The 13,033-nt window shown below is 41.9% G+C and overlaps 1 protein-coding gene across 3 annotated transcripts in view; it reads right to left on the bottom strand.

The window, feature by feature from the left end:
• The window catches only part of LOC117263515 (laminin subunit alpha-3-like), an 85,952-nt gene that overhangs the window by 32,502 nt on the left and 40,417 nt on the right, over positions 1-13,033 (bottom strand). For all 3 annotated transcript variants that reach the window (XM_033636947.2, XM_033636948.2, XM_033636949.2), the window contains exons 14-31: positions 12,518-12,652; positions 11,943-12,077; positions 10,439-10,491; positions 9,834-9,933; positions 8,902-8,954; positions 8,632-8,737; positions 6,715-6,814; positions 6,466-6,622; positions 5,725-5,863; positions 5,367-5,509; positions 3,823-3,926; positions 3,423-3,579; positions 2,312-2,475; positions 2,039-2,147; positions 1,858-1,955; positions 747-945; positions 468-594; positions 25-173 (exon numbers count right to left, since the gene is read on the bottom strand). In XM_033636947.2, coding sequence (XP_033492838.2) covers positions 25-173; positions 468-594; positions 747-945; positions 1,858-1,955; positions 2,039-2,147; positions 2,312-2,475; positions 3,423-3,579; positions 3,823-3,926; positions 5,367-5,509; positions 5,725-5,863; positions 6,466-6,622; positions 6,715-6,814; positions 8,632-8,737; positions 8,902-8,954; positions 9,834-9,933; positions 10,439-10,491; positions 11,943-12,077; positions 12,518-12,652 — 2,228 coding nt within the window. The remainder of the gene's footprint in view (positions 1-24; positions 174-467; positions 595-746; positions 946-1,857; positions 1,956-2,038; positions 2,148-2,311; positions 2,476-3,422; positions 3,580-3,822; positions 3,927-5,366; positions 5,510-5,724; positions 5,864-6,465; positions 6,623-6,714; positions 6,815-8,631; positions 8,738-8,901; positions 8,955-9,833; positions 9,934-10,438; positions 10,492-11,942; positions 12,078-12,517; positions 12,653-13,033) is intronic.

Below are 13,033 nucleotides of genomic sequence, written 5' to 3'. Positions count from 1 at the left end.
ACAGAGTTTGACTTGAGCATCGACCAGAATAAGTGTCTTCTTAGGTGGCACGATCACAGAGATGGTGGGCGGCTGCCAAGTATTCTCCTCAAAGTCAAGGGTGATGCGCCCATCAGCGATCACAACCCCCCTGCAGCCTGAGACCGCAGGGCAGTAGGATGCATTTACTGAACCTGTAAGAAAAGAGCAGAGTTAAAGTTGAGTAGACAAAGAGGGAGAGACTTTTGCATGCTGCACAATAATCCGTCCCTCCACTAAAGCCATATAGGGAAGTGTGTCCAAGGCCTTTGATCATCTTGTCATGAGCCCAGGGACTTAATCTGCTCTTAAGGAGGAATCACCCCCTCACTGAGAGGGCTCACTGCCCGAGTAACCGCACTTATATGTGCTTCAGTGGAAGCTGATAAGCGCTATAATTCTATTTTATTTCACAGGAGTCAGCCTACCGCTCCCTCCTACACACTTACCCTTCCACTCACGCCCTGCATCCACTCGGACCTCTACGGGGAAGGAAGTATGTTCAGGCTGGTGATAATGGACCACAACCACATATGTGCCTGGGAGGGGCACCTTCGGTGTGAAAGTGATCTCCGTCTGGAGAAATAAAAAATAAAAGGAGGAAGCTTAAGCGTTTAAAAGTTGTGCTGGAATTGAAAATGATTGTCAGGGCAGCGGTTGCTCGATGAATGTCTCCCAGCAGCAGGGGGAAGTCTAGCAAAGCTCAGATTATTCAACAAAGTTTTTACCTGAGGGTATTTAAGCAGAACCCCATCACTCTGAGGTTCACGGATAGGGAACACGCCGGTCTGTCGCCTCCGTCTCCAATCCTCGCTCTCCTCTCGCTGGGGAGAGACAGCCGGTGCTGCAGAGAGCTGTCCATCACGGGCAGCATACAAAATCCAGGCTGAGGTTGGCTTGTCGAATTGCCTCGGAACGCAGTATCGACTAGAAAAGTAAACAGCAACAAGATGTTGTTACTTAAAGCCTGTTGAGGGTGTTTGCCAAATGCTATTGTAGCAGAACAATGTGACTTAGGGGAGGCGTCAGGGGATAGTCAGAGGTTACGACTAATAAAACAACACGAATCTCCAATAATCCTTTTTTAAATCTTGAAATCCTCTAGTTATCACACTGTCTCATCAATGTGTATTAATTCTGACATCACACACTATATATATACACTTCTAAGGAAAGCCTTTGTTTTGCAGGATAACACTTTGCCCTCAGGTTGTACGCCCTCCTTCCTGATTCTACCTCCCCATTTCACGCCAATGCTTTGTCAGACTTACTTCAAATTATCCCTGAATTTCCCTCTTGGTCAAATGTGTGCTTTTCTTTCCAGATTTAGAAACTAAACCGGTACACAATCATGTGAAAAAGTCCTGTTATAACTGTTTCCTATGCTTAAGAAGATCTTTAACCTTCTGTAAAAATAGAGGCTCTCTTAAATCAATTCCATCTCTTTTTTGTCATATTTTCCCTTTTGTGGAGGCATTTTTTACACTGCTCAGAAGTGAATTACAGTAAAGGACAGGACTGCACACTGACAGCTGTAAACACATGCTTAACTGTAACATCTAACCTGGTCTTTAGGTTCAGGGTGAGAGTAAATTTAGTGTGTCAGAGTGAGAAAGGAGTTGACCCTAAGTTCATCCTCAGGTATATTATCTTACACAGCTGAAGGGACGCCTGCAATCGCACCTGGAAAACAGGTGTGTGTCTCTGCACTCCGAAACAACAAGACAAGACGAGTGACTAGTCTTATAGCATCATCTCCTAAATTGCAGCTTACATTTACAGGCCTGCATGATTAATGCTATTAAAAGCATGCGAGTGAGTTTATTCAAGGTGACTTACGTGGCCTCAGTGAAGCGGCCATGAGTGGAGACACACAGCACCTTGGGTTCTACATAGTCAATGGAGAACTCTTCTGCAGGAACTGCATACACTTTATACTAGAGACAGAAACAAGTGTATTTTAAATTGCACATCTAGATATTGAGCTATTAGAAATGTTTTGTGGAAACGTTTCTCTCACCAACAGGAATGATGTTGTGGAAGTTTGCAGAAGAATCTCCGTCTTGTGATCTAGCTGCAAAAATGTCACCTGGTTGCTGCTGTCAACGGCCACACTCCGGCACAAAAAGCTGCAGGGGTTAAAGACACACAACAGCTGAAAAACACACGTGTTCTCCAACTTTCCAGCTCCAGAACATTACTGTTGTTACAGATTATAAAGACATAAATCAACAAAACACTAATATAAGAAGTGTTTGGACAGCTGAAGTAAGAGATACAAATTCAGACTCACCTGTAGGCACAACTGTAAATGTTGGCCCTGGCTGGAATCTCAAAATCTGTTTGGCCACTGATGAGTATGTTGACATTTTGGACAGCGTCCACCTCGCTGGCGTACTCCAGGATGAGGGCGTACGGGCCGGGACGGGGCACACGTAGACTGAGTTGGAGCTGCGACTACAGGACACAGACCATACAGTCATTTTATGTTAATGAACTCCAATAAAAAGAAAAACAATCTAAGGGAGGTTAATAAGCAATAAGTGAAAAATTATTAAAGCATTACCAACTACTGACTTAAAAGATTTAGCTTTAGCCAACTGGGCAGAAGTTCCACAGTCTCATTGCCAAAAACCCAATCATCTGTTTTTATTCTGAACTCTGAAACAGCTGATAAGAACTTCTGGAATGACCTCAGTCTTTTTTATAGCTTTGTGCTCAACCTATTCATGCTTCAAAGGTGATCCCTACAATAATAAAAACAAACTCTCTGTGCGTTACAATATCCAAACTACCATACTATTTAGGATGCCAGAAAAAGATTTAGTATGGCCCAATACATAGTATGTCATATCTAATATGCCAAAAATACCAGGATGGTTGGTATTCAGTCACATTTTGCAGCATTTCTGCACAGCGGAAGATTCGTCACATCGACTGAGCGCCAGACAGATGACAGCTCGACAGCTCTTTGACAGCTGTCAGAGTCCACAATAATGGATGATGGAGCATTCAAGTAACTGATGACCAGTCGAATAGTATTAACAGGAATATGAATTGTTAAAGTGAAAAAAAATAATCATAAAGATTACCAACGACAAGGAATGCATATGTAATTTTACTGTTGTAAATATATTGTGTTAGAATCTACTATGTATGCAGTTATTGCAAAGTAACAACAGCTGAGCTCTGCGGATTGACCTCTGTCTCTGGCTAGCTCGGTAAATGTTTTATATCCGAGGTAATGGATATATATGGGGGGTCAGGGTGCAATGTTATGAGGAAGTAGCATGTCCATATTGTGTGGATACTGCATGTGACAGTATGTAGTTTATATGGGCAGCTGCTGTGAAGAAAAAGGAAAGTGAAAGGAAAAGGTATGTGATTGTATTCAGGCCTTCTACCTGTCTGCCATTGAGAGCAGCCATCTCGGGGTGATCTGGGGTGGGACGATGCACACGAGCCTGCCTCCTCTTGCGCCCCTTGCGGCTGGAGAGTACTCCTTGTGAGCCCAGAGCAGAGCTGAAGCCGTCCATGGCCACATGCTTGTACAGCAAACAGCTGGGAAAGAGACACACAGAAGAGTAAGAGTCAGCAAAAATTATGAGAGATAATTACAAGTTCATCCTGTTTTCCTGACTTCTCTTCTTACTCGTTGGCACAAAACAACCAATCTGTATATTATGATTCATTTCAGCTATAAAAAAAACACCTGCACCCTTTACACATACTTATCATGACAGACTTCTTTAGTTAGTTAAACCAAGCCAGTAAACTGGAACCAGGAACTGTATAAAGATTTACTTTGTATCCCTGCGTGCAGTGGGTAAGTATGTGCAGGGCTCTGTGATCTTCTCCTGCAGCAGAGGTGCCTCGTAGTAATCTTGCGGCAGCAGCACTAAATAGTCCTGAGAAGTAAAAGTGACAATATGAACTTAGTATTCAGTCTTTTACTATTCTTCTCCTATAGAGAGGCAAAGTCCCTCCTCTTCCATTTGACATGGGACCTTATTTCATGAAAAATATGTATGGTAGTTAATGGCTTGGGACAAATGATTGCTTAAACCAGTTTGAATCGTGTCAGGAATAACACATATTATGTTTGTCAGTTTAAAAGATAATTTTGAAAGACACGACAATTGCAGTTTGATGTGAATCTGTATAAGACTGAAAACGCAGAATTAGAAAGACTACACAAGTCGTGTAAGTCATGTCATAACTTTCTTTCTCACCAAAGAAACCCAAATATTCTCACGCAAGCAACAGGTCTTGCTCGTTGTTTTGCTTCCTGGCTGATAAGTAGCTGGATAAAACGCATCAGGAACGATAAAGTTACATTTGTGGAGTGTGAAGCCAATTTTCCTAGTGGCCAAACGTGAAATTACAACTTCTGGGTCGGTTACGTGATGTCATTGGACCTTTTCCATAGATTTACATTGTGAAGGCGACGTCTGTTAATCAGCGAATTCTTTTTTTTTTTTTTTTTAGTGTTACAAACCCCACAAAATAACTTGTTTTACCATCAGGATTTGATCCATTTGTTTGGATAACATTTGGGAAGTCTAGAAGAGGCGCACGATTAAGTCATTTTATCCCTATTCAAGTAAGCAGAGTGCTTAATGGAAGTAGACGGTCTGGCTGGCGGAGTCTCTTGTGCAGTTGCTCTATGGGCCCAATGACAAACTTTAAATCTGTTCTCCTCTCTGCTCATGTCAGCTGTCATTTCAGGCGGAATTGTCGCACCCTCCTCCAACCCATTCGCCTCCAGTCACCTTATCCAGAGCCCAGGACGAGCTCATCAAAAGCCCATTCCTCTTCACATCCAGACCCTCAGCTCCCTCTTCATTTCAGGAATCCCTAATCTACTACTCCCTTACCACCCTTCAGGAATAGATGACATCACGATGGGGTCTAATCGCCAAAGACTTGTTACATTTCTCAGATAGTTGTGCACATATAAATAAATATCACTTTCTCTCAGCACGAGTCTCTCCTGACTGAACTGATGTTGGTGATGTTTATCATGCAAGACAAGAGTAGTCACACAAACCTAAATGGTTTTATAACAAACCTACGGCAAACTGCACATTTTTTTTGACTCACAAAATTATCTTTTAAATTGACATACATCATTTGTGTAACTTATGGCAAAATTCAAGCAGGATCAAAAAATTATTTGCCTCTCGCCGTTGACTATTGTTCACGAGAAGGGGAGGGACTTTGCCTTTCTATGAACAAATGAACAGAGGAATAAACACAGTACAACATTACACAGTAAGACTTAAATTCTTGTTCTTTTCACATCTTACAAGACAATTCCTACAATTTTGTCTTCAGTACAAACTCACCAGCAGAACCCCTTCTGCCTTTATGTGAATGATCCATTTCCCAGGGGTCAGCGCAAAGGGCTCAGCGAAGCCCTCTCCCGGGACAGTGAGAAAGGATGGGGAGGGACTCCTGGGGAATATTACTTCCTTACTCTGATCTGACCCTGAAGAGCAGCAGGAAGAAAGGTCTGTAATCATACACACTCACAGCTGGAGAGTGGGACATCATCAGCATGGGACACATCACGCCCCAGCTTACATAAACACATGGCAAAAGGACATCAGTTATTTATTGTATTTCTTCAACAATGGGTTAGACTTGATGATATGAAATGTACATGAAATGTCAGAGCTGATACAATGGAAGAGGCAGCCTCACCTGCAGTGCCTCTGTTATTGGTAGCCTTGATGCTACCGGTCACACTGGTGCTGCTCGGGTTAGTGAACCGCAGAACCACACGGAATAAGTGCTGCTTTTCATCTTTTGGGTCAACATGCACTGTTACTCTGACTTCACTCTGCGGGGGCGAGAGTGACACATGGCTGACTGCAATGGCACAGGTTTGAGTAGACGATGACGATATAATGTTACCGGAAAGGTTAAAAAATCATGAGAACTTGAGCAAACAGAGCGGGTTAATCAACAGACAGCAAGCGAGGCGGAGGGATGAAGATACAGCCAAAGGAAGGCAGGCCCTTCACTTACAGTCACAGCAAGACTGAGAGCCAGCTTCGTCCACCACCAAGATCCTCGCTCTCACTCGTGCTCTCCCCTTTCTTTTAGGGGTGGAGTAGCGCATTACAATATGGAAAAGGCCAGGAAAGCCAAGCGTAAGTGTAAGGATCACCTCCGGCTGAAGAGAGATAGTGTTAGTTCTAAGAGAGCTGGTGTCCACAGTCCCACATCACCCCTGATATCATAGAAGGTTGTGTGCTTTAAGCAGGAATATCAGAGCAGAGGTAAAAGCAAAACAATCATGGTGGCATCAGAATAGACTGAAAAAGGAAGCTAATAGCTTATTGAAGTAGCAGATAGTCCCCAAAATAGACTGGCCATAGTGCAATTTATCAGAATAACCACATCAAATATATCAAGGTACTGATGTGAGTTTGTACTAACCTGTGCAGGAGACATTACAGCATAACCTCTCCAGCTAAAATCTGGGAACTCTTGGGGGTCATAACCAAAGCGCACTGGTCTGGCATTCGGCGTGGTGCCATCCTCAACCTCAAATTTCAGTTGGTGGAGGGTGGGGAAATAGTGGTTTGGTGCAGGCCTAACAAGATGCACAAAAAGTTTAATTTAATTTATTTGCAAAAGTGAAAATATGTCATGCTAAATGTGACATTCAAGAAAACCACATCTTACTCTGTGCATTCACGGCCAACTACATTCTTCCGACACCAACACTGTCCCGACATCTCATCGCATGCCATGCCAATGGCACCACCTACATCACACTGACAACCTGCCAGGGAGAGTAAAAGTCAGTATTTTTTATTAAAGAGTAACTTCACTGCTGGAAAGATGGTCTTTTAATAAAACTGGGCTATCTATGCAGCAGAAGAAAGATGTAAGTACTTTTGAAAGTGGTGCCACATGATGAGAGAAAACAGAGAAAAAGAGCTGTGGCATTTGCTTTTTTTTCGAGAGGAAGAAAACCTACAACTACCAGAATGCACTGTGCTGCATCAGGCAAATAAACTCTACTGCTGGTGAGTGACGTAATTTGAGCTTGGCTGTTTTGACACAGGAAACAATATGGCGGTCGGCCTCTTACAAGCAATTTTGAATTACAGTTAAACAGTGCACTAAAGTATGTTTCTGAAAACATTTGAGGCAAAAAATAGGCAACGGAGTAACAGGCATACGAAAATGCCGAAGTACAATCTGTAGTTCACGCAACAGCCCTTTATTACCAGACTAAAAAGCAGTATTTCCCTGCTCTTACTGTCTTGCCTATACACATGTATGTGCAAATAAATACATTAAACTAAACTAAATCTAATAATTTTGCCCAACACTGTTCTGCAGAGGGTTTAATGTAGGCTAACCTAAAGCCTTGTATGTGCTGACCTCCAGTGGTTCAACCTCTCATCTTGTTGCAGAGATAAAGTGTGCTCAGGGTGTGGTCAGTACTGTATGGTGACATCACTGTTGGGCGTGGTCACAGATGCAATACACTTCAAACTTTGAACCAAAGAGAGCAGCAATCAGCAATGCAATCTTTGTTTATATCGTTTTCTTTTTTATGTGCCATTTTTGGCTTCTGACCTCTCCTGCACAGTGTTTAAACATTTTAAACACACAGTAAGTATTTAAAATGTGTAAACACTGTGCAGGTGAGGTCAGAAAAATGGCTTATGAAGATACCTCCACTATTACATAGCAATAATGACACATAAAAAAAGAAAAATATATAATCAACGATAGCATAATTGATCAAAGTTTCAAGACTAGCAGTATTACAAATTACAAGAAATGTGCAAATTACAAAAAAAATGTTTTGTGTGAATCAATGAAGTGTTAAGAGTCTTTGTAAATTAGAGTCCCATTCAGATGTTTTTTGATTTAAAAATAATGCCGATGTTTATTGTAGTGATGGAAGCAGGTTGTTCCAAAGAGATGGTCCTCTGTATCTCAATGAATATTAATTAAAGGAAGTCAGACAATACGGACGGTTATGAGGTGATTCATAAAAGAATCTGTACACCTGATCTAAAATATTTAAACATGAAAAAAAATCTATTTAATACAATATCTCCTCTATTCAAACAATGGCTCTTTTTTTAAACTCCCATGTGCAACAACATCACAGCATCATGTTCCGTTTGACATTATTATCTTATCCTTGATATCACAATCAAATTATATCCACGACATTAACTCTTCTCATGGAGTGCAGAGCAAAGTTTTGGTGAGCAGGAATATGTAGAACGGAGATGCAGGATGTCAGATCCATGGAAAAGAGACGGCAAACTGTTTGTAATTAAAGATTTAAATTTCACTCAACACTCGTTCTGATTAACGGGCTTCAGCAGGCAGACACCATGCTCCAGCAGTAACATTTCTGAATGCGCAGCAGGGTGCAGATACCAGAGATTAGCCTATTTTCATTCAGTCTTAACTCTAATAGCAAGTTAGTTAAAGTCGCCTTAATACTGGCGTAGGAAAAACCAATTGTCAGTATACGATCAGATTGCTACTCGACATAGTCAGCAGCACATAGTATAAAGTATGTGAGTAAAAGAGGTGTTTAAAGTTTGGCAAAGAAGGGTGTCTTACCTTGACAGCCAAAATACTTCTTTTTCTGCAGCAGGTAGTATCCGTCCTTACAGGTTTCACATGCAAGTCCACATGCAAAAGGCTTACAGTGACACTGTCCGTTTTTCTAAACAAACAGATCATCAGGAGAATATAAGACAATACGATTAAATGATACGACATAATGGCTGAGCCTTTTAGTCAAAGCTTTGTAAGATAATGGTCTCATCTGAATCACGATTTGATTAATAGATGTGTATCAGTCACAGCAGGTAATATTGAAATACTCACCTGTTCACACTCTCCAACACCACTCAAGGTCCCTTTCAAATCACACTGACACTCTGGTATGAGACACACACAGAGAGGGGAGAGGTTATGAAAGTATAAAAGGGGGGATCTACAGTGAATAGACTCTGATTACAGGATTTTGTCACTTTCATGGGTGAAAACACAACGACACAAAACCCCATAATCTTCAGAGATCTGCACATCAAAGGCCCAGAGGAACTTTACTGCCACCGCTCACTTTCAACACAGTGGAAAAAGCTTCCCCTTAATGTCCGGCCGCAGTCAACCAGAGGCATTCTTAGGATATTAAAAGCTCTTTTTTTCCCCTCATCTTGTGTCTTCAGGCTGTGCGGTAGTGACAACATTCTTGTTCTGTAACATTAGACAGGTATCTGGACAAAGCCCGAAGCTGTTCCCTCATCGGCTGGATAATGGCAGCCCACCCTATTATTCCCAAAATTACGTTTTTTCAGAGGATTAGGGCAGAGTTATTTTGTGGGGGTGGAGAAGTCCAGAGTGTCTGATGTGCCACTGGGTACTCATTACTGCAGAGTCACAGCATGAAATCTCGCAGGTTCACTTGCTCGCGCCACGTTCAAAGCGGTTAACAGGAATTTGCCTGTGTGAGTTATTCCTCAGCTCCCCTCTGAGGGACAGGAAGGCAGATCCAGCCTTGTTGACAGGGGTGTGTTGACATATCCTCTGGGTAAGAAGGGCCAAGACCCATATCAGTGCCTTGTCAGATTGCTGCTGGTGATTTAATACAGTGGGGGAAAATGGGGTCAGTGATCAGAACTAATACTCCTGGAGAGAAAATAAATGAGACAGGGGCACCTTTGACTGACAGGTCAACTAAATATTTTTTAATTGTACCTTTTACAAAATTAAGTCAATGATAGTTTTTCGTTCTCTTCAGATTTCTGGTCACTCACCTATACAGCCACGAGGGTTGTCCGTAGCCAGACTCCAGTAGAGAGGTTTACATCTGTCACACAGGGTTCCCTCCACGTTTGCTCGGCAGCGGCAGGAGCCCTGAAACAACAGATAAGGAATCTATGGATTGTTGAGACTGGTAGCTACTGTTGAAAGTCCACTTATATTTGTTTAGAATATAATTGACTGAAATCAGCCACGAGCGCCTGCGTATTGTGCTGCAGTGCCAGTTTTCTGAATGACTGGATATTTGCAGTTTTTCTTTCTTTCAAACACAGGCGCTGTTCCAAAATAGGGGGGAAATGACCTTCCAGAAAATCGTTATTGTTTTTCTTCCTCTTCAAAACGGAAGGAAGTCTCTTTTCCTTTATTTTAATTGCATTTACATTTCAGGGAAAAACACTTCCTTTTGGAATCTGCTGGAAGAACTTTTAAGCAGCAGCGGCACAGCTGTGTTATCAGTTATGCAACTTTGAGGTAATGTAAATCCACACCCCAGTGCTGGATTTAGACTGAAACCACTTCTGTTATCAAGGCTAATAAAACCATGATCAAGGCTGGGCTTTGGTAGACAGAAAATTAAAGTGTATTGAGAGTGGCATACCGTTTGAGGATCGGCGACCTCGGTTCCTACGGGGTTACACACACTGATCGGGGCTGGAAGCACAAAGTAAAGTGTATATTTAGTGTCTGCTGTGGAATATAAACATATTAAACAAATGACATCCCTAAGTTATATGACATTGCTGAACCCTACCCCCCAAATGACCATTTGTATTTCAATTACTTGCCCTGTGTTACACTGAATTTGTGCAGAAAACTTTTTTCTCATATGCCTCTGATAAATAGAATCCAAAAACAGGGAAAAATCTTGATAAAATGAAATCATAGGGTAGAGGTCGACAGATTGATCGGCCGATTGATCGGTGCAGATAAGACTTTATATAAACTATCCTTAATGGCAGAACAAGGCTCCGATAGTGGCCAATAGCTGTAACGTCCATTTGTCACGTGAGTACGGCTGTGGGGCTTTTGGACGGAGTACCTCACATGCAAATACAAGGTGTTGTGTGCTTTAGATCATTTGTATGATTTAAATGAAAGTCAACTAATGAAGGACAGCTTTACTTTTTTAATAGGGACATAATAAGGTTGCTGGTTATAGAATAGCATTACGTGCTTTCTGTGTTTTACTAGCTAGCATGGTCAGTATAATTTAGCTAGAATTAAGTAGCAAGCCTTGCAATAGCAATGTGTGTGAAATTAATTTCTGATAATCTAATCGATGATTAACTAATGATTACTTCAAGACTGGGAGGGGCCTGCACTCAGTGCGCTCCAGCGATGAATGCACAACAAACTTTCAACCTCATTTTTCAATGTATATCAGATATAACTTTCTCAGAAAGCAATTAACTCGACATTTTTCTGGCGATACAGAATGTGGCTTTGTCCCGGGGAACAGCTGATTTTACCGCAAGCTTTAGTGGCATTCAGGGGCTGGTGTTACCGGCCAATTAATCAGCTATCAGCTTTTCCTCCTCCAAACTATCGTTATCATATCAGCCATTAAAATCCCACTATCGGTCAATATCTATTATAGGGGGCTGCGTATACAACAGCAAAACTACACTGACAAAAACAGGTATTTTACCTTTGCTGAACACAGGAGCTGCTGGTCTACCCCTGCCTCAATCAGTTAGTTTGTTTGTGTTATTGTGTGACTTTTGTGTTTGAAGGGGTCAGTTCAAATTCACCAAAGTCACACAATAACACAAAGAAACTAATAGATTGAGGCAGCAGTAGACCAGCAACTCCCATGTTCAGTGAGGTAAAATTACTGTTTTTGTCAATGGAGTCTGGCTTTGAAGAGAGGATAGTTAAATTCATAAAGAATTTTCTCCATTTCTGGATTCTTCATTCACCAGAGATGTGCAAAAACAACAATTTTTCCTTCATGAATTCAACATTACACAGGGTGAATAACTGATAAATACATGCTCATCTGGTGTGTGAAGTATTCCTTTAAATACCACTGGTCTAACTGCTGCTCCTGCTCAGTCCCAAAATAACTTCATTTTGAGTATGATGGCTCCTGATGTGTTTACCTGAGCACTGGGGGAACCTGAGTCCAGAGGCACAGCGGTCACACTGTTGGCCCACCACCCCTGGGAGACACAGGCACTGACCCGAAAGTGTGTTGCATATGCTGCCATATGAGCCATCCGGTGAACACTGGCAGGCTGTGGACAGGAAACAAGCTGATGTAAGAAATTCAAATGTAAGCCATGAGTGATATCAGCGTAAGAGTTAGGTGAGGTATCAAGAGAGTTTTTTTTCCAGAATCTGATTTCCTTCAGTGATTCCCAGTTGTCTATTCTTGGGAATATAATTCCCTGGAAGGAAGACGTTTATATATATATATTTCTCATGCTCTAGCTCTGTGTGAAATGCTGTGTCACGAATAATACATTCATAAAAAATGCGGAAGACAACGCTGGCTTTTACAGGATGCTGTGGGAGAATGAGCATGTTTGCTCCACAGAGTCATGAGAAGAGGCCACAGTAAGCCCAGTGAAACCAGCAGCAACATTTTTTCCACCAGTGCTCACGTCCCATGCACCCAATTGGTTTATCTATCGTAGTTACGCTTGGTGGACATGGAGGGATCAAAGCCACTCACCAGCACAGTCTGGGTATCCATAGTAGCCTGGTGCACATTCGTCACACTCTTGCCCTGCATAGTTGGGAAAGCAAATGCACTGGCCAGTTGGACTGCACACACTGTCAGCCACACCAGCCCCATCACAGACACAAGCTGGAGGAAGAGAAAGAGGGTCGTCAGCTGCTGCTTTTGCACAGTTACACACTCATTATTCCTCATTAGAATCAAAATTCATTGTATCTATAACATAAGATGATGATAAGATAAAATAGATTCTGTTGGTCTGGGCTTCTCAGGAAGGTCATTTTGGAGTCTGGAGGTTCAAGTGGCAGAAGTCAAGTTCACCAAATCAAGTTTTTAATCTTGTTAACATGTAAATGTGTTGTTTTTTTGTATGTTAGAAGACATATCATAAACAAAATAAGCAGTCAACGCCATTGCCTTGGATCTGCAGTTTACCAATGATCTTCTCAAAAACAAAGATCGAGGCTTTGGTAGTTTGTTACATCACAAACCTAAAGAACCAATCCCATA

This window comes from Epinephelus lanceolatus, chromosome 12 (assembly GCF_041903045.1).
Source record: "Epinephelus lanceolatus isolate andai-2023 chromosome 12, ASM4190304v1, whole genome shotgun sequence".
NCBI lineage: Eukaryota > Metazoa > Chordata > Actinopteri > Perciformes > Serranidae > Epinephelus > Epinephelus lanceolatus.
Note: the sequence above shows the minus strand (reverse complement) of the source record. Positions and strands in the feature narration are given on the sequence as shown.